This window comes from Panthera onca, chromosome B4 (genome assembly GCF_046562875.1).
Source record: "Panthera onca isolate mPanOnc1 chromosome B4, mPanOnc1 haplotype 2, whole genome shotgun sequence".
NCBI lineage: Eukaryota > Metazoa > Chordata > Mammalia > Carnivora > Felidae > Panthera > Panthera onca.
In genome coordinates this window covers 24,293,114-24,315,412 of record NC_138345.1, presented here as the reverse complement: position 1 = coordinate 24,315,412, position 22,299 = coordinate 24,293,114, and the positions used below count along the sequence as shown (strand labels likewise).

The window sequence follows — 22,299 nt, the reverse complement described above, 5'->3', positions numbered from 1 at the left end:
CAGTAAGACGTATCATCCTATCACTTTCTCTTTCTTATGGAACCACTACAGCGGTGGCAATAATAGTGTTTACATCCCCCAAGGTCTGGCTACTTGTTACAATCTGAGGCTCTTCACCACAAAGGAATGAAGAGTCAAGCACTGAATCTGCCATAAGGGGAGTGATTTATGGGAAATCCTGATAGTCTTGAACCAAATTCTTCTTAATAAGAGACCAAAACCCATAAAAAAGCAAACCCACAGGTTTTTGGAGCACAGTCTAACACTGACGATGGGACTTACCAATTTGAAGTTCTGGGTATATTTCATAAAGACACCAGTCTACACTGCAGTCACAGTGGGTTTTGTCAAAAAGGTTGTCTAGAACATCCCGGGCTGATTGCCGCTCATCCACCATCAACGATTTAGTGCTGTTATCATTCATGTGCACCTTGACAACAAGCTGAGGATAAAGCCACAGGGCAGCTAGTAAATTTCAGCAACTGGAGAAGGCCATGAAGATTAAGGTTTCAAAGTTGTTATTATTTCTGTGAATTTAAGTAAGAAGGTCTCCTGCAAAGTCACTCAATATGAACTCACTCATATGCTTAGTACTGCTTAAGGTGCAAAAAATATGGAGATGGAAAAACCTATTCACAAACCAAAAATAAAAACCCACAAGCCAACACAACAAAACAAACAAAAAAACCCAAACTGAAAAAAACGCATAATAAACAAAGTCCTTGCCCAGCCTTCAGAGACCCTGCATTCTGGTGAAGCAGACAGAAAACAAACAGGATCAAAGAAGTGCTGACTTCCTGCTCTCCTGATATCTTTCTATACTTGTTGAGGTTCATCCAGGAGCCCAGAAGCATTTCTTGTTTGAAAGCATGTCTATAATAAATTCTTCTTTTGCTTAGCTGGAGTTGAGTCCTATTTCATGCAACCCAAGAGTTCTAAGATACAGAAAAGATCAAGTTGGTTAAACTACAATTCTTTTGAAGGTCAAGAGTACATAGCGACACAATACAACTGAGGGGCCTTACGGGAGGGTTACAGACTGTGTCATAGCTGAGTATCTTTGAGATTAGAGGTGGATTAAGCAAAATGAATTATGGAGGCATGAAGGCAAATTAATGATCAAATTTACTTTTCATTCCATTTTTTAAAAAAATTCTACTGCACTGAGTTCACAGTGAAATTGATAGTTATCCCATTCCAAATCTGGAGGGTTTGGTGGGAGCAGAATTTACTCATCTTCAATAAGGACGTAGGATTTCACTGATTTTTCCCAGGCAACTTGTCAAAGTTATAAAATATTCCGACCCCCCCCCCCCCCACTCCAGAGAGACCATGATTCTGATTTAATATAAGATAATTCATTCATGAAGTAATTATGATGGTGCTATATAGCCAGTCTTCAAAAGGAACAGCGGAAATGTGCCCACTGAGCCCCAATTTACTACACACATATGTTTGGGGAAGATTTCCTACAACTCCTAGAAAGCCCTGTGTTCTTATTTTAGTCTTTACCAAGATCACTGATCCTACCTAATTACATGGGAATTAGCATTAGTGAGAGTCAATCAAGTTGGAGTCTATCTCTGATTGCCATGCCGGAAGCAGATGTTGTTACCTTTTCCTTTCCAGACAACACTGCCCTGACTGACCATCAGCCTGAGGTGTCTCCAACTATACACATTATACAGAGAATTCCTGGAAACATCCCTAACCAGAACTGCCTGGTACCACTCTTGCTTACTTACATTTCTATTCTAACTTGAAAAGAGAAGTGTGAAACAGATAAAGACAAGTTCTGCCTATTCTGTTTGTCTAGGGTCTGTACTGGTTATTCACAGATGAGACTTACCACTATTAAAAAAGTGAAGGTCTGGAGAAATGTTACATTTGGTAACATTCCTCCCTCCCCAAAAGTTTGGGTTAGGTTCTGAGCCCCTGAGAAACTGCCTCTCCTGTCCTACTTCCACCTAATTTGATCTCCAAAACGTTCTATAGGGAACAGGATGAAGAGCGCAATCTTGTGGATTGTTATGCAGAGTTACTGACAGAAACCCAGGGTATGGGTGGAGATAGAAATCTGGGTGAGGGGCCCGAAGGAACCACAAGTTAGCATATGCCTTCTTCTCAACAGTTGCACACTGAGAGTGAAAACATAAGACATCAGGGCAGCAAAAGTGCGTATCCTCTCCACAGGATCATTCAAATTAGACCTTTAGTCCAGGTTTGTCTGCAGAATACTTTTTCTCCCTTGAAAACCTATAAAACCTGTAGCCCAGAAACGTCTTGTTGGAAGGTTGCTTTTTTCCTGTATGTTTGTCTTTTGATGTATTTAAAACGATAGGTCCAAGTGCCACAAAGTCAAAGAAACATTCATCTGACCTGAGGCATGAAGCATGGAGGGTTGTACAGAAACACAAAATCCTCAAATAGCGGGCTTTATTACGATTTATTTTCTGTGGAAGGCCTACCCACTGCTCTCTACTGAAAATTATTAGTATTTTTTTGTAAATATTTTTTAAGGTTATTTCTTTATTTTTGAGAGAGAGAGAGTGAGAGAGAGTGCATACAAGCGAGGGAGGGGCAGAAAGAAAGGGAGAGAGAGAAATCTGTCAGTGCAGAGCCCAGCGTGGGGCTTGAACTCACGAATCTTGAGATCATGATCTGAGCCAAAATCAAGAGTCAGATGCCTAACTGATGGAGCCACCCAGGAACCCCTCTGCTGAGAATTACTGATGTGGAGTAGCTACATGTCCTAAGAAAACACGGCCAACGTTAGAATTTAGAAGACTTAATCTCCATGATGGAAAAAATAATGATGTTTGACCACATTTCATTTTTGCTTAGGTATTCTTGAGAAAAGAAAACATATGTTTGTGTTTTGTTTTGTTTTTAGATAGAGGGACAAAAACTGAATCACATAATTTCACAGTGATGAAACTTTTTTTTAATTTTTTTTGGCAGAAGTTGCAAACTAAATTTAATCCACATGTAGTTATGAATGTCTACAATTACAGAACTTGGAAAATAAAGAAAAAAACAAGAGAAGGCTGGCAACTTTTAGCAGGAAGAAATTGTATTTACTATTCTTCACAGCTTCTGTCACATTTACAAGCTGAAGAGTAGCTACACTAACACGTAATATTGCTACATCCCAGTTATGTGATTGAGCAAGCAGAGCGCTTTTCATATCTATACTGTTTGATACAGGATAGAATGATTCAAGAATGAAAAAAACCTCCCCTTTCTAATCTGTTACAGTAAGAACTTCATGATTTCTATCATTTCTTCTTTTTCTTTTGCAAGTTGTTAAATAAAAGAATATCCTAGAATCATATACATGATCCTATACATCATATACAAAGAAAATGATATACATTTTCTTTGATTCCATGATAAAATTGACACATGGAATTGCTCTCCTGTGTCACCGAGCTTTAAAGCAAATGAACAAACACATGAAGTTAGTGAGTGAGTCTGATCCCATTTCCAGTTCCAAAAGCTTTGTAACATAAGCTGTATGTACATCATTTGCAATCCAAAATGATGTCAACACTCTACAGAGTACTTGAGTACTTGAGTACTACAGAGTACTTCAGACTCCATTTCTATGTTGCAGACTATGTATGAGTACATCTTAGTCATGTTAGTAATGTACAAGTGTGTCTCTGTTATTTTCTTTTTTTTTATTTTTTATTTTTGTCTCTGTTATTTTCTTAATGTTCTGTGCTCACAGGTTTCTGTTTTAAGGAACGTATCTGGAGTGTCTGAAATCAGACCAAACGTACAACTCAAACGTACAGAGTGGCTTTGTTTGACATCTTCGTTGAATCAAGACAGGTTGTGCACTGTGTTTACCGTTACAATTTACCTCACCTAAATTATGGTTGAAGTTCTCTGGCTTTCTGATACGCTGCAGGAAACAGCTGCTATCTCCTCCCAGTCTCTTAACCTCTAGTTGAAGCAAATCGACTGAGCAAGCTAGCTGTCCTACCTTTTTATCTAACAATCGACTTCTCTTTTCACTTCCCTTCTGAAAATATAGCCAATGTGGCCCCCCTTTCACAAACAGTCTGGTGTTTTAAAATAGTTTAAGTAATTGTGAATTTTCTTTGTACTCATTTCCTTCTGTGTTTTTACCCTACAGATAAAGTTAGTGACCCACTGTGGCCCACGTTTATGTCCAGGGAGCCACTGTGCTAATGTGGGCTGTAGAACAGGCCACCCTGCTTGTCATCCTTTCCAGTTTCCATGAAGTATCCAGGATGATCTCTGAAAACCAGATATTATCCCTGGTTAAAAACCCTCAAATGGCTTCCCAATGCACTTATACATTCCAGACTCTTCCTTGGGTCTGTGAGGCTGTGTGGCCTGGCCTGCCTCTCTGACCTCAACTCCTCCTCAACTTTCCCTCCTACTCAATGGCTCTCTGAACAATGGCCACCCAGCTTGCCCAGGACACTCCCCAACTGTGTGCAGGGGGAGCTGGCCTCTTCTTGCTGCCCAGGTCTTTGCTTAAGTGGTGTCTCCTCACAGAGGCCTCCCCCATCACTAGGTCCACCTAGGAGTGGCTCAGGTACTCTCCATCACTTCTTTCTGCTTTACTTTCCTCCTAACACTTACTCCCTCTCTAGAATTTAACTCTACACAGGAAGAGACATGGCCTGAACTGGAGTATATCTGTAAACCCAGCACTGTTCTATGGGATGCAGATGTGTCAGTGAAGAAAACACAAAAATCCCTGGAGGAACTTCTGTGGGAGTGAGGAGGAGATGTAGGCAATAAATAGAAGTAGATAGTATGCTGGATGGTGACGAGCACAGAAGAGAAAAAGAAAGTGGGAAGGGGTGGGGGTAATGGTGACGTGTGAGTGCAATGTCAGATCAGAAGGCTTCCCTGAGAAGGTGACCAGACCTAGGAGAGGAACAGAGAAAACCCACCAGTATCTGGGGAAGAGCTTTTGAGGTAGGACACTGTAAAGTGCAAAGGTCCTGAGGCCAGAGCATTCCTGGAGTGTCTGAAGACCAATGGTGAGACCAGGTAGCAAGAATGGGGTAAGTGGTGGGGGACAGCGGGCAGCCAGACCATCTAGGGGCTTTCAAACTGCTGTGAGGATTGGGCTTTTTTTGTGTGAGATGGGGCACCATGGGAGGCTTTAGCATGGGAGGGGCAAGAAGACAGGATGGGAACTGGAGCCCATGAGAAGTTGGTCTCCGAAACATGACAGCTCATCAACAGTTACAGGAAAGACTATGGACTCTATGTCACAGGTGCAGGCAGGCAGGAAGATAAATGTGTCAAGAGCTTATGGAACCTTCCTTCTAAATCCTGCTATTTTCTCACTGCAACAGGGAGCAACATCATTAGCTGAGAGAATGTGGATGTGGAAGGTATTGGAAGTTTTAAAGGAGAGAACAGGTAGAAATCGTTTCCTAGGTTAGTGGGAGAGTGCCTGCACTGTTGGGAAGCCTAAGCACTGGTGAGGGGCAGACTGAGTAGGAGGAGAGCTGGAGTTAGCCAGGGCTTAATGAGATGAGTACAAGGGGACAGAAGGGCAAGGCAGCTGAGGATGTATGATTCCAATAACTGACATAGAATTTAATCACATGTAGAGAACTGGGAAGAATAATGGTAAATAATTTCATGCATGTTTAGAATGAATGGAGCCAGACTGATCTGGGAAGACTTTCACACATGAACCTTGAATGTCTGAACCCAGGGATAGTCAAGGACTATTTACTGAATATTATTCAGCATGTATTGAACACTTTCATCCAAGGAACCCTGATAGGTACTGCAGGAATATAAGGTCTTATGCTCTGTGAAAAGAACAATTTACCCAGCTAGAAGTAAGAAGTTCTTAAGTGGTCTCAGACATGGCATATGCTTCAGGAAGTGAAATAAGATTGTTTCATCTTTCTTCTAAGTTACCAAATCAACTATCATTAACACTTAGCTGTTATTAGGTATGCAATTCTACTGAGGTTAAATACATGTGTTTCTATGATAATGTAATATATGTGTTCCTGGAAAGCCTACAGTCTGCAGAAAACACACAAAGAAACTGCAGGCTTATTGGGAGAATAGGATTAGACAGATCACTCAAAATATATGCAACTTTGAACCCAGAGCACTAGTCAAAACATTTGAGATCTCAGGAAATAACCAGGTCATCTAGGGCGGGCAGTGGGGCTGGAGGTTGCCTCAGGGGTGATGAAAAATGTACAAAAGCAACTGGGGAAATGCTGACTAAGGGAAAGCCAATGGAAGCGAAGCTCTGACCCAGTTAAGTGGGCCCAGAAGGTGGCACCACTTGCTATTACATGACAGCTGAGCAGAACAAGAGGGTGCCTCCAGGGGAGGGAGCCCTGGGGGTGGAAACTTGGAAACTTCCACATTTGTATTAAATAGATCCCTCTTTATCAATCACAAATGAGCCAACTGATGTCACAGAAAGAATAACTATGTAATTATCTGTCCTAAAATTAAAAAAAAAATTTATACCTATTTGGAAAACACCACTAGAAATTTTAGTTTTTTTTTTTTTTTTTCCATTAAGCGTAAATGTCATTAACTTAACTGCCCCATGCAAAAGTGATTCATAGTTTACCTTCTTGACCTTGGCTTCCTTCAGTTTTTCCAATGCTAGCTTAATTTTATCAGCCTTGGCTAGGGCTGCTTCTTCTTCCTGTAAAACAGCAAGACATTCAACACCATCCACTAGAGAACAGCAGTGAGAAAGTACCTGGGCCATGGCTAATGTGTTAGTTACTTTATGTTGACAAAAGGCTGTGTTAGGAGGCACCGAATTTCACATTTGATTTTCAGAATTTAAATAACCATAACAAAAATGTTCAACCCAAAGATGTAGAATGCAGTCACTCTTTGTATCTTAGAAATAGTAACTTCAAAGATAAAATGAGGACTCTAAAAGAGCTTCACATATTTAGTCCACAGAAATCTCTGAGTGGCTCAAAGCTGGAGTCTAACCTGAGGAATCTACAGGTGGATCTCAAGGGATTTGAGTACTCTCTGAGATTATATACATTTTTCTGGATCAGCATACATTTTCTGCGAGTCTTAGTTTTTATTTGATTCCTAAAGGGGTCCTTAGTTTTCTAAAAGTTAAGACTCAAACTCAAACCTAAACTTATAATTCACCAAGAAAACACTGACAAACACATGTGAGCAGGCAGAAAAGAGAGTAAAATATTTTATGAGCCTGAAGCCCTTTGTTTTTATTTTTTTTATTTTAGAGAGAGAGATAGAGCACATGAGTGGGGAAGAGGGGCAGAAAGAGAGAGAGAGGGAAGAGAGAGGGAGGGGAAGGGAGGGAGAGGGAGAAAGAGAGAGAGAGAGAGGAAATAGAGAATCTCAAGCAGACTCCACACTCAGTGCAGAGCCCAATGTGTGGGCTCAATGCGGGTCTTAATTCTATAACCCTGGGATAATGAGACCTGAGCTGAAATTAAGAGTTGGATGCTCAACTGACTAAGCCACCAAGGTGCTCCTAAAGCCCTTTGATTTTTGTAAGTAAATGTTCCACCCTCACTCCACCCAACTACGAGATTACCAATAGTTCATAGATATATTTGCTCTACTGAACAGGGTAGCCAAATTCAACAAAATTCCATTTAGTTCAATTCAGAAGTATGTGAGGAATGCTTTCAATTCTTTACATACTGGGCAAGCACCAGAGACAGAGACATGATATAAAATTGGTTGCACTGCTCATGCCAAGTTAATAAAACATTACCCTAAAAGGTTGAGTACTATCAGGGAGTGTCGCATACAAATATAAACTTAAGCCGAGCTATAATAATTCCTGAGTATGTCCCCAATATGTTCTTTATACACACCAATGTGTCTTCTTATGGAGGACTCTGGCTTTGCAACAAACGTACTCAGTATCCTTGTTTAAGTATCTCAGAAATTAGGTAATTATGAATGTAACTGTCATTTTGAAGAAAGTCAAAGACCATGGGTAGCAGAGGTCAAGAGTCCTGCCATCCCTGCCCCACACACTTACCTGAGAGAGAGGTTCAGGAGGTGGTGGCGGCAGTGGAAGGTCTAACATGGGATCAGCCGGCGGAGGTGGTAAATCATCCGCATACTGGCTAACACTAGTTACAGCAACATTTGCTCCGTAACCAAGAGCGGCTGCACCGCTGAAATCTGGTATGTTCAGGGGTGCTGGATGATTCTGATTCTGAGAGGGCTCTTTCTGTGCCTGGATTGTCCTCTGCTCAGCCTCACTTATGTCTGCTACCAGATCTGCCATGAGAGCATCTAAATCTTGGTCTTCCAGCGCATTTAAGGACTCTGATAGGAAAAATCACCACGTTAATGATCAAAGTAACAATTTCTACCTGGGAAAACAGAAAGAAGACCATTTTTTAAAGAATTTTCATTTTTTAAATTAAATATTTATGTTTTAATTTACATCCAAGTTAGTTAGCATATAGTGCAACAATGATTTCAGGAGTAGATTCCTTAATGCCCCTTACCCATTTAGCCCATCCCCCCATCCCACAATCCCTCCAGCAGCCCTCTGTTTGTTCTCTGTATTTAAGAGTCTCTTAGGTTTTGTCCCCCTCCCTGTTTTATATTATTTTTGCTTCCCTTCCCTTATGTTCACCTGTTTTGTATCTTAAAGTCCTCATATGAGTGAAGTCATATGATATTTGTCTTTCTCCAACTGACTAATTGCACTCAGCATAATGCACTCTAGTTCCATTCATGCAGTTACAAATGGCAAGATTTCATTCTTTTTGATTGCTGAGTAATACTTCATTGTGTGTGTGTGTGTGTGTGTGTGTGTGTGTGTGTGTGATTTTTAAGAAGGTCATTTTTAAGAGTGGTATTTGGGTACAGGTTGTCAGGGGCAGGGGGGTGTGGGAAACAGGGAGAGGCTGGCGAAAGAGTACAAACTTTTAGTTATAAAGATGAATAAGGTCTCAGGAACCAATGTATAACATGGTGACCATAGTTGATAATACTGTTATTTAACTGAAATTTGCTGAGAGAGTAGAATTTAAATATTCTCAACAACAACATGTGAGGTGATGGATGTGTTCATTTTTTTTTAATGTTTATTCATTTTTGAGAGAGGCAGAGTATGGGGGGGAGGGGCAAAGAAGCAGGCTCAAGGCTCTGAGCTGGCAGCACAGAGCCCAACGTGGGGCTCAAACTCACAAACTGCAAGATCATGACCTGAGCCAAAGTCAGACGCTTAATGGACTGAGCCATCTAGGCACCCCTGTTGATGTGTCAATTAACTCTATGGAGGAAATTCTTCTATACGCACACATATATCGAGTCAGTTACAGCTGTACACTTTAAATGTATTACAATTTTGTCAATTATACCTCAACAAAGCTGAAGTTCTCCTCCACCCCCCACCCCCCATAAAAGGAGAAAAACTTATTTTCTACCCTCACAGATTAGCTACAAAGTCAGATCCAAGCACATGATTAGTTGCCTAAATAGGAATTCTTGTATATTCTGGTGCAAGAGCTGAGAGTTTTAGAAAAGTAGGGGAGGGGAGATGTTGGAAACAGATGGAAGGGGAGTTTTCCCCAGGCCTTAGGAGAGCAGACAGAGTACCGATGATAAATCTATTTGGAAGAAAGTAGGTCCCAATCAACTGGGGTTTAGTATGCTTTGAGACTTGTGGTAAGGATAGAACTTCTGTAGGCACACCATCCAACTACGGAAACTCTCACATTCAAAGAAAGAGTGATTAATGATTATCAGCAGGAAATAAAGCACTAAGGAGGTTGAGAGGTAAAAAATAATTTTAAAGAACTAGGTTAAGTGGTAAATACTTCATAAGCCGGTGAGCTGAGAGTTAACTTTTAAAAAAGCACGGACACGGATTTTCAGAGTGAGGGTGAGGAAGGACAGTTCTCACTGGAATTTCTTCCATGTGTGATCGGTGATTGGACATGTGATCCTGAAAGCTGACAGACTGTGGGGCCTATGGGGGAGTGGTGTCAGTGAGCATTGTTAGAGGAGTGCTTTGGTAAGCAGGCATTCACTGGATGGCAAATGTAATGAACACAGGATGGGCAGTATGGAAGGGATTCATGAGGAAGAAGAGTCACCTGCTACATGCAGGATGAAGTGGAATGAGGAAATGCAGCTTACTCAGCAACGACCATGAAGCTCTGTGAAATAATTTATTGCCAAACACCATCATAGTAAATACCAAGTAGCATATTATACTCATGCTGATAGTTCTAGTGTATAGCACTTGGACTCAAGTAAATGTGTAAAAAGGATTTATTTTCTTCTAAGCCATTTTTGCATATAACTTCTTCATAAAATTGAATTAATTTAAAAATTTTCAAAGAATATATGTAGAACAAATGAAGTATATTCATAATTTCTTAATGTCAGCAATTATGTTGTGACTGTTGCCATATGAGCAAATTATTTTAATCCTTTATAAAAATTTTAGGGACAGAGTTCCCATAACAGTTCTCATATTAACAATTTCTAAAGAAAATCATAACCTTAACTATATCAATACAGAAGTGAGCAATACAGAATTGAATGGGTTCTGTTCAGAAGTCTTTAACTCTCTGAATGACTTTGGGCAAAATATTTTTAACTTATTTTAGCAACATTTTAAGTGAAGACAGTAAAAAGCCTATTTCTTTTCTAATTACCAACACATTTAATTTTCAGTACACATAAGTAGTTTTTAATGGTTTTGTCCTCTACCCAAATTGTGCCTCATGGATATGTCTAATCTTCTAGTCTTAATGACATGAGTTTCTCGTGACTATACTTAAACAATACTATATTATTGCGGGGATTCTTTGTTTCTGTCATTTTCAGTAATTTTTGGATACTAGGTACTGAGTGCTTAGAAGGCAGTAGTTGAGTCGTCTATAACTGCAGTATTGATTAATTCTTTTAATTGAACTCATTAAAGCACTCAGCCATGGTGAGTGTGATTAGGCAAAAACCCGCACTGTTCATATGTGCAAGTATATGTTATTTATTAATGCCAGACAGTTTACCAAGGTGTATTGCTTCTTTTGAAATGTCATGAATGTTACCATCACTCAATCTCATGATGGAAATAACTGCCAGGAATAGTTAAGTTTATATGGCAAACAGAAAAGAAGGGGGGAAAAGAAGTCAGAAGAAATGTATTATAATTTGTCCGGGTATAGGCATTGGCACCTAAAGGTTTATAAAAAAATTACTAAAAATAACAGAAACAAAGAAACCCAGTGGCAGAAAAAAACTTGGAATTCTGGATTTCTGTAACTGGGCTTCTCTATTACTTTGTTTTTCATTTTTTTGGTGGGTACTGCACGTCTTTGGAAAAGCTTTTTCAAGAGTTGCAGTGCATTCTCACTGGAAGCAATTACTACAAGATTCATTGTAGTTTTACAAAGCACATGGGCTAAAGATTGTCTTCGTACTAAATAAGAAGACAGATTTTTGTTAATAAAATAATGTGATGATTTCAGGGAAGATAAAAAATAGAGCAAATACATATTAATTATATATCAATTAAAATATATTTTGAAGCACCCATACATATATTATCAAACATTCTGAAATGGATAGTTCATTATTATCTTTGAAGGGACATTTCCTTATTAATATTTTTTTATTCTATTGTAGCTTCTTACTCTTGGTTCTTAGTACTAGGAAGAAACTCCCTTTACTTAAAAAAAATTGCTTTGATACTCTACATAAATGCAGGATAGTATTCCCTTTCATTGTAGGCAAAAATATCTTTTTGGCCCCCCAATTTAATCCAAACACCATAAAACACAAGCCAAAATCCAGGAGTTTAAAATGTCCAGGTTCCTTACATTTTTGTTTTCAAATCATAGTTCTGTACAGATGTTAGTCATTGTTATGATTTCAAATTACTTAAGAAATTATTTTGCTTACCATTTAAATCCTTAAAACCCACACTGTAGTTGAATTCAGCTCTGGGTGGTTTGGGGTCAGGAGGAGGAAGAGTGTCAACTCCTAAACTCTGTGAAAATAGATCCCCGTCCTCAAAGTTATTTACCACATTAACATGTCTGCAGTATATTTTAATCATTAAGACAAAACCATTTATTGTTTACACATTTTTTCTAAATATGTTCTTTGAAAACTGTATTCTTACATGAAAAATGCTTTATGTGATTTTTTACCCCTACAGAAAATGACTACATCAAAATGGTTCTACAAGGTATACCTTGAAACAGCAGGTCAACATAGAATGATGAGCATGAGATAGTTAATTTTCAGGAATAACAGATAAATCTCCTGTAATGGTGCATTTGTGACACATATCGTGTGTAATTCTTGTAAGGACTTAAGTAACGACATCAAAGAAAAGGAATGTCTAGTCACTTGGAAGATCAAAGTTGTTTCAGGATGAATCTGCCAGTACATAATAAAATATTATGCTTTTTCTTTTTTTAAACTGTTTTTATTTATTTTTGAGAGAGAGAGAGAGCAAGAGCTGGGGAGGGGCAGAGAGAGGGAGACACAGAACCCTGAAGTAGGCTCCAGGCTCTGAGCTGTCAGCACAGAGCCTGATGCAGGGTTTGAACTCGTGAACCTCTGGATCATGACCTGGGCTGAAGTTGCACACAATCCACTGAGCCATCCAGGCGCCCCTATGCTTTTTCTTATCTAATAAAACTCTTATTAAAAATAAATTAAGACAGAATAAGTTATCAATTTTGTAAATAAAAGCTTTGGATTGAAAAGGTGACTTCCTCCATGATTTGAAAGCTATATTACACATACAATCTAAATTTCCAAAAATGTTTTTATGTCTATAGTTTGAGAGGTGATTTCCCCCATCCTGCAACATGAACATGTTCATGATAGTAAGTGCATCCTTTGATGTTAATTGGATTTGGTAAATAATATCCTTGTTCATGTCTTAGATGTCCGAAGGAAACGAATCATTATACGTTTGAGAATAAAACAATGGAATATCCTCAATTATAAGTAGAAACAAAAAAAGACCATTAATTAAGAAGTTAAAAAAATTAACCCAAGCAAGTTAGTATTAAGGATAAAGTATAAGGAAAAGTGACTGCAGACCCAGAATTCATTCTGAAAAACAGAATAAGCAAAACTGTGGAGAAGAGAGGAAGTTGATTGATTAAACATTGGGGCAAATACCAGAACAAAGAAAAGTACAAAGAATTTCATCAATGAGCTCCTTCACCGTGACTAAGAAGTCTAACATCACAATTAGGGTAGCTGATTAATCTTTGCTCAGGACATAATCACCATGCTATTCAAAGAAATCAGAAGTAGTTCTCTAACAAAATATTAATACATACATGTGTGATAAAACAGGCTTCCAGTTAGAGAGAAGGAAAAAAAGAAAGGTAATTGATTTCCAGAAGGAGTTCCCTTTATCCTAGGAAAGTCACTCAAAGCCCAAAATGAAATAAAGAATGTAGCATGTTCTCTACGTGTCTGGTGTGGCCTGTGAATGATTTTAGGTGGTATACAAAAACGCAATGAAAATTTAAATTATTGGGTATCTCCTTTGGATGTCTGAGAAAAAATCAAATTAGAACATCTACTTGAGACAGAGTTTAATTTTAAAAACCAATTAATGACAAACATTAAGAGAATAATAGGACAGTGGGTTGCAACATGACAAAAATCATGAAAGTGATATGTGAATGAGTAAAGATTGAGAACATTGCTCTGTACTCACTAACCTTAAAAATCATATGCTTCAGTGTGTATTTCATCAGATGTTGTATAATGGTGACTTTCTAATTCTTCATTCCTTTTCAATGTTTAATTGGAACTTTACTATATTTTTTATTTTTTTTAATGTTTATTTATTTTTGAGACAGAGGGAGACAGAGCGTGAGTGGGGGAGGGGCACAGAGAGAGGGAGACACAGAACCTGAAACAGGCTCCAGGCTCTGAGCTGTCAGCACAGAGCCCGATGTGGGGCTCGAACCCACGAACCGTGAGATCATGACCTGAGGTGATGTCGGACGCTTAACCAACTGAGCCACCCAAGCGTCCCTGGAACTTTACTATAAAGAAGAACTTTCTCTCACCAATTATTTGTTTAGTCTGAAGTATAGTGTAACTAAGACTATAGAAAGACTAAAGCAAATGCCTGGTTCTTTCTCTTTATTTATCAATTTTCAGAGTGGTAAGTTAATGCTCTGTCAATTTCCAATGGTGACCAACAGTTTTGTTTTTGTTGTTTTTATTTATTTTTGGTATCAATATGAATTCAGAATTTATTTATTTGTTTTTTTCCATGTAGGTATTTAAACTTTTTATATATGTATTTCCTTCTTTCTTTCATGGCTTGGGGGTGTCATATCTTGCTTAGAAAAGCTACCTACATCTTAAGATTAGATAAACATTTTTCTCATGTTTTCTTCTATGGATATATTTCATATATTTAGATCTCTGATGCATGGAGCTCATTTTGGGGTAAGGTATGAAGAAGAAATTCAGCTTTTCATTTTCCAGACACTATTCCAACACAATTTATTAAATATTTCCTTTTGCTACTTATTTAAAATGCCACTTTTATCATATTTTAAATTCTTGTATATATTTGGATCTAAATCTGTTTCATGAATCCGTCTTCATGTATCATTACCTCTTCTTTTTCATATTTTCCTGGATATTTGTATATTTAAATTTTTGTCATACAAATAGTGGAAATGGCTTGGCTCCCCTTCTGCATAAAAAATCCAGTCAGTATATATACTGGTTTCTAGCTTTTATGTCTCTCTATGCATAGATATACATACATAAACATAATTTCTATATACATAAATATACATACATATGTAAACATATATATATATACATACACATGCATATAACACACATAAGTGTATATATAGAGAGAGACAGAGGGAAATGATAATGCAAATGGAGTAACATGTTAATGAGCTATTTGAAAGAAAAGTAAATGGGAATTCTTTGGCTTTTGCTTGTTTTTTTAATGTTTATTTGGGAGAGAGAGAGACCGTGTGCATGTGCACACTTGTGTGTTTGTGTGTGGCGGGGGGGCAGAGGGTGAGAGGGAATCCCAAACAGGATCCATGCTCAGCACAGAGCCTGACATGGGGCTCAATCCCATGACCATGAGATCATGACCTGAGCCAAAATCAAGAGTTGGATGCTTAACTGAGACACCCAGGTGCCCCAAATGGGAGTTCTTTGTATTATTCTTTCAACTTTTCTCTAAGCTTAAAATTATTTCAAAATAAAAAAGTTAAAATCACCTTAATACATTTTAGTTTCCTTTAATTTTGCTCTTTTGGGAAATTAGGAAGCATATGGTTAATCCAACCATCTCAACCACACTGCAGTTTCAAATAATAGAGTATGTACAAAATTCACAAATGAGGATTAAAATACAGCTTTTCTAATGGCCCAAAAAATACCCAGTAAGGTCAAAGTGCACTTGATAATGGCTGAAATGAAGCCTAGATTTTAAACTCAAGGACAAAGTGAGGCTTTTTGTTTACTGTGAAATCTTGAGGCCTACCTGTTGGGAGAAGTGTATTAGCCAAGCAAGCCCTGTGACTACATCCACATGAGCACAATAAAGAAAGGGAAAACACCAGAAAGGCCTGGAGTGGAGGCAGGTTCAAGACACTACAAGGGGTCCTGTCCCCATTCCTCAGTTAGAGTAACAACACTCAGCTGTGGTCCTGTGAAAACCCCAGACTGCAACCAATCAGAACAATCACTCCTCCAACTGGAGCAGAAGTGAGTGAATGAATGAAGGGAGACCACAGATGGTCACTCAACCCTTCCCTTTCGGGGCCCATGTTTAGTCCCCTCCTTGACAGGAGTGTGGTTACCATCCTAACACTCACTGTTAATCAGCACCCCTTTCATCTTAGCTTAGTGTCTCATATTTTGTTTCTTCCTTCATAGTGTCTAAGCTTTCTTGAATTTTACACAAACTTTAAGTAGGTGCTAACTAAAATTGATTTGTTTTTCCTGAAATAAATGTTTTTTAAAACACAGACTATTCTTAATTTATTTTTGGAAAACTTTCAGATCTCTTATTTAGGAATACTGGATTATTCTTATTATAATATTTTATGTGAAAAGTGATGAGCTGACTATGCTCTGAATCAAAGAAGCATTTATTAGAACACTATAAGACATGCTAATGCTTACCTGACTTTGTAACCTGGGTCACTGGCCCTCAGGTCAGCAGCCCCCTGGGCTCCAATTAGCCCAAAATAGGGGTTATCTGAGTTAATCTAGTCCTGGTTCCAGTAGTTTTTTCTAGATGTGAAGCTGCCTCGGTGGTCTTTATGCTACTCTGAGAGGACTAAGTTCTTCTAGTCTAATCAGAAGCCATGATAACTTCCACTCACCCTTTAAAATGTAGCATTCCTTCAAAGATCGGTAAAGAATCTTTACTAAAAATTCTTTAAAGATTCAGGTGATTTTCTTGGCTAGTCTTTTTTTTTTTAATGCGTATTTATTTATTTTGAGAGAGTGTGCGCATGAGTCAAGGAGGGGCAGAGAGAGCTGGAGAGAGAGAATCTCAAGTAGGCTCTGTGCTGTCAGCACAGAGCATGATGCGGGGCTTGATCTCACGTGCCGTGAGATCATGACCTAAGCTGAAATCAAGAGTCAGATGCTTAACTGACTGAGCCACTCAGGTACCCCAAGCTTGGCTGGTCTTGGCTAGTAACTGCAGGGGAAATAGTTCAGTGATGATGGTTTTGAAGGTTTACTTGGGAAAAATTCCTCTGTTGGCTAAATATTTCAACATGATGAGCATGGGAACTGCCATAACAGAACATATATGTGACCAATGTATTCAATTAACTGAACTCCGAGGATATAATCAGGAAAACAGCTTTGTTTTATTCCCCACCACTATTATAGTTACATAAATTACATACAATACTGTCAATTTCCAGTTGTTCTTTTTAAAAAAAATTTTTTTTAACGTTTATTTATTTTTGAGACAGAGAGAGACAGAGCATGAATGGGGGAGGGTCAGAGAGAGGGAGACACAGAATCCGAAACAGGCTCCAGGCTCCGAGCCTTCAGCACAGAGCCCAACGCGGGACTTGAACCCACAGACCGCGAGATCATGACCCGAGCCGAAGTCAGCCGCTCAACCGACTGAGCCACCCAGGCGCCCCCAGTTGTTCTTTTTTTAAAGATAGCTCTCTCATCATATTAAAATCAAATACTGTAAACCCATCTTTTACTAATTTCAAATTAAAAAGAGGATCTTACCTGGGTCAGGAGATCCATCTCTCCCAGCAAATTGCTGAACATTTGGTCTATATCTTCATTTGACTCACCCATCTGAAAAACAGAAAAAAAAAACGCAGATATAAGCAATCTAATAAAAGCCTGGTCCCTGGATAATTGTCTCATCTCTTTATTTCCCCAAAAGCTGTATCCATGGACAAGTAAGTCGAAAAGAGAAGGCTATGGAGAGAAAGGTTCCTTGCAGCCCGAAATTCCATCCCTGACCTCTCTCCAATCTGCTTGGTCCAAGACTCAACCAAGCCCTAGGCACTTTGTCAGAGCGACAATTAGACTCTATTACTCTATTTTCTCAGACCAAACTAGTCTCCATGGGTCCAAGTGGACAAAGTGGGTAGCTAAAAAATCGGGATGGCCAGGAAGGGCAAGGAAGGGGACTTCAACAAGAGATGGCCACGAGACCATGGAACTAGCACATTCCTAAGTAGCAGACACACCTGAAAGAATCAAGTGTACATGCATGTAGGCAGGGAGGCATATATTTGAATCCAAGGAAGCCATTCAGTAAATGCTTGGGGTCAGACCACGCAAGGTAAGGAGGTGTGGGGCTGTGTGTAAAAGTCTGAGTCAGGGAGGATGCAAACACAGCATCAGTGAACAGAGATGGGATAACAAAAAGGGAAGATCTCATTTTAGGTAGGTTGTTGGGCTGTATTTATCACAGTCTGAGAGGGAAAGACTGCTGCAGGCAGGTCCTGCCTCTGGTTGGGGAGGGGAGCAATACCAGGATCCACTCACAGGTGGTTTCAATCCCTCCCAGTTGCTTCCAAAACATTTGAACCACACCCTCCCTTCTTTAAATTACCTATAACATGGAGAAAAGAAAGTATGTCAACAAAGTACTCACACACTGTCCTCTCAAACAATTCATCTGGTATTCAAAATCTTGTGATGGATGATTCATTTATTACTTTAATTTTTAAATGTTTATTTATTTTTCAGAGAGAGAGAGAGAGAGAGAGAGAGAGAGAGAGAGAGAGAGAGAGACAGAGTCCAAAGCAGGCTTCAGGCTCTGAGCTGTCAGCACAGAGCCCGATGCAGGGCTCAAACCCACAAACCAGAAGACCATGATCTAAGCCAAAGTTGGACGTTTAACTGAGTGAGCCACTGAGGCACCCCCATGTATTACTTTAATAAGAGGAAATTAGCAGGATAAACAACAAAATTCCAGAAATACCCATGTGAATTTATTTTCATCAGGATGTTATGCAGTACAATGTGACAAAATAAAAAAATCCTTCAGATGAATTATTATTAACAGGGAAAGTTAGGAGTGTTAAGAGTATCGTGGTGAACATTTCATAACATATATAATTGTCAAATCACTATCTTGTACACCTGACACCAATATGATATGCAAACTATATTTTTATTTTAAAAAGAGTGTTAGCATTAATACATTTTAAATCTTTCATAAGAGAAAAGTAATCCACTCAGAGTAGAAAAAATAAATTTATTTGCTGATCTGAAAAGTGCCTTCCAGTGTTACAAAAAAAACTCATAGAAAACAAAGATGATATTAATAAAAAGAACACTGCTATTAATGATTTCTCTTAAATCATTAAATTTGGAAAAACACTAAAATGATGAAGATAAAGTTTTGGAAACAAATGTGACAATGATGAATCAGAAAAACCTATTGAGCCCAAAGACCTTAGTTTCTCAGCCTGTAGACACCACCCATACATAGCGGGCTAAGGACATGCCAGAGTGAATCACACACCTAAGACGGAAATAACTCAAAACAACAGCATTCTCATGACCTCTGCTGAAACTCTTCCTGTGTTCATCTGGTAAAAATCTTTCCCCCTGCCCTTTCATTCCTTTTTCCTAGAGTCTGTTGGTATTGGATTATTAAAAGGAGTCAACCTCAAAATCAGGCTGTAAATCTGCTATTGAATGAATCACAGTTTAAAAGAGTTTGTAACCTTGGTGAAAATAATGAGACATTTGAGTTAAGGGCCTTTTTAACATAAGTTTGGACTGGAGAGGCTGGGTGGCTCAGTCAGTTAAGCACTGGACTCTTGGTTTCAGCTCAGGTTATGATCTCACAATTTGTGAGTTTGCACCCTGCAATGGGCTCTGCACTGACAGGTATGGTGCCTGCCTGGGATTCTCTCTCTTCCTACTCTCTGTTGGCCTCTCTCAAAATAAATGAACTTAAAAACATAAAGAAAACATAAGTTTGGATTAATCTGCAAGTTCAACCATCTTACATATTTACCCTCCCTACAAGAAAACCTTATTTTTGGCATAGACAGAATAAGAGTTACAGGGATATATATGTATGTATATAGTGTATACACATACGCACACATCTAAGCACATGAAAAAATAGGGCTGCATCTATCTGGATCTGTGGTATCCTCCAAAGGTCAAAATCAAGATTAAAAAGACAGAGAGCCAAAGAGAGAAAGAGAACACCCAGCCCTGATAGCTCAGAATGTTATTTGGGTCAGCAGTCCAAACGAGCAGGGGTGGAGCAGCCTTACTGAGGCAATGGATTGCAAAACAAGCAATGTGCACATCATGATTGGGTGGAATTAACATCTTTTTGTGAGTATGTAATTTTTGAGTTCCTTTTGGGTCTGGGGAAGAATGACAAACTGTTAAGAAAAACTGGAATAATACTTTACCAAATAGATTTGTTTTGATTTTTTTTTTTTTCATGGAAGGAAGGGAGTAGCTAGAAGAGGGGTGGGTCATTGAGGTTGCACACTCAGACTGAAATTCTACGTTAGAGAATCCCTGAATGACAACAGAATTTCCCATAATGCTCAGTATTTCCTTAAGGCTCAAATTTCTAAGCTTCAGTTTTTATCCTCAAGTAGTTTCTCTTCTCCATGTATATAAATTTTTTTTTAATATTTATTTTTGTGAGACAGAGAGAGAGAGAGGCACAGAGAGAGGCACAGAGAGAGGGAGACAGAGAATCTGAAGCAGGTTTTGCACTGTCAGTGGGCTTGAACCCATGAACTGTGAGATCATGACCTGAGCCAAAGTTGGACACTCAACCGACTGAGCTACCCAGGTGTCCCTGTTCTCCATGTATATAAATCTCATAGATAACATTCAAATATACATATTTGAAAAATCTATCCACACAATGGATTAACAATTCCAGCCATAATTTTGGGCCTAGATCAGGACAGATCTTACTTTATCTGTCAGAGTAGTTTGCCTCAAAATAGCCCATCCAGTATCTTATGGGCAACTTCTATCATTATTGCCCTTCTGGCGCATTCTCATCCCACATGCCCTAACTTGGCTAATAGTCATTATTCACTTATTAGTCCGATTTAGAAACCTTGGCCTAGTCCTTGACTCCTCCCATTCTTCCATCTAATAGTAAAAAAAAAAAAAGAAAAAAAAAGAAAAAAAAATCCTGTTGGTTTTCTCCTGTAGAGCCCTCTCCTTTCCTTCATCCTCACTATCAAGCCATGGTTCAGCCCCTCATCAGCTCATCCCACCTCCAGCTTCCTAGATCCCCTGCTCAAGCCTCACTACTATCACTGCAAATTGGATGAATCTGAAATGCAGATTTGAGTGTGTCACTCTTTTGCTTAAAACCATGCCATGGTGATCATGATGAAGTAAGTGCAAAGAGTTCAGGTCTCAGCCTATCTTTCAAAGTCTTTCATAGCAGCCCTTGACATTGTCTGAAGAGGCTTTAAAAAATTCTCTTTGCCTTTGTATATGCTTTCCTATCCCTGTATCCTTCATAAAATCCTAGTTATTCAAAATCCAGCTCTCATGTCAACACTTCAGTGGTATCTTCATAGCCAGCTGGTAACCATATCTGTAAATCCTGGCCCCAACAACAACCTTGATAAGGTATTTCACCTTCTTAGGTTTGTTTCCTTGTCTGTAAAATAAAAGGAATAACATGTGATTCATAGGATTGTTGACATTTTGCAAGATACTATATGGTTCTTGGCATAAGCACTCAGTAATAGCATTTACCATAGTGAATTATGCTCTTTTTAAAAAAAAAATGTTTTATTTATTTATTTTGAGAGAGAGACCGAGTGAGTAGGGGAAGTGCAGAAAGGGAGGGAGAGACAGAATCCCAAGCAGGCCCCATACCCAGTATGGAGCCAGAAAAGAGATTCAGTCCCACGTGAGATCACAACCTGAACTGATATCAAGAGCTAGATGTTTAACCGACTGAGCCACCCAGGCTTCCCAAATCATGCTTTTTTGTTACTTTTTTTGAACATGTTTCCAGACTGGGAGCTGTTATTAAGTAAGGATCAGATCTCATTCATCTTTGTGTTTAAAAATGCTTTGGGGGCACCTGGATGGGCCAGTTGGTTAAATCTCCAACTCAATTTCCGATCAGGTCATGATTCTTCATAGTTCATGAGATCGAGCCCTGAGTCGGGCTCCACACGCTAACAGTGTGGAGCCTGCTTGGGATTCTCTCTCTCCCTCGCTCTCTGCCCCTCCCCCACTCGTGTGTGTGTGTGTGTGTGTGTGTGTGTGTGTGTGCGCACACACGTTCTCACTCTGTCTCTCAAAATGAACAAATAAACTTAAATGCTTTGTTGAAAGCCTAGAGAGAATAAATAACCTCCCAGCCTAGTGGGAAGAAGTGAGCTAAGGCTGAGGTCTCAGACCACACAGAAAACTCTATTAATCCAGCTTCTATGCCCAGACGTGGATCCTGCTGCATTGCACTCAGACATGCGACATTCCAGGGCTGGACAGTCCTTGGGAGGTCACTAAGTCCCAGGATTCCTTTAACTATCAAGACATTTAAACAGAAAGTCTGCTTCTAAAGCTGCTGTCACAGCTGTAGGATTGTGGAACCTCACTCACTAGAGCAACAGTTCACTTTTTTTAGTGCTAAATGAATGAAAACTGAAATTTATACCAATAAAACTCTATTGGTAAACACAAAGGTTTCATTGGGGCTTATATATACTTAGGCCTCAATCAGTTTTCATGCTCACAATTTTTGCTGCTTTGAGAAAAATCTAATAGCTATCAGGCAATTTGGGTGACATT

At 39.0% G+C, this 22,299-nt stretch overlaps 1 protein-coding gene across 1 annotated transcript in view; it reads right to left on the bottom strand.

The window, feature by feature from the left end:
- The window catches only part of APBB1IP (amyloid beta precursor protein binding family B member 1 interacting protein), a 102,022-nt gene that overhangs the window by 47,231 nt on the left and 32,492 nt on the right, over positions 1-22,299 (bottom strand). Inside the window, exons 2-6 of the mRNA XM_060659131.3 lie at positions 17,254-17,325; positions 11,920-12,007; positions 8,027-8,319; positions 6,608-6,685; positions 283-442 (exon numbers count right to left, since the gene is read on the bottom strand). Coding sequence (XP_060515114.3) covers positions 283-442; positions 6,608-6,685; positions 8,027-8,319; positions 11,920-12,007; positions 17,254-17,325 — 691 coding nt within the window. The remainder of the gene's footprint in view (positions 1-282; positions 443-6,607; positions 6,686-8,026; positions 8,320-11,919; positions 12,008-17,253; positions 17,326-22,299) is intronic.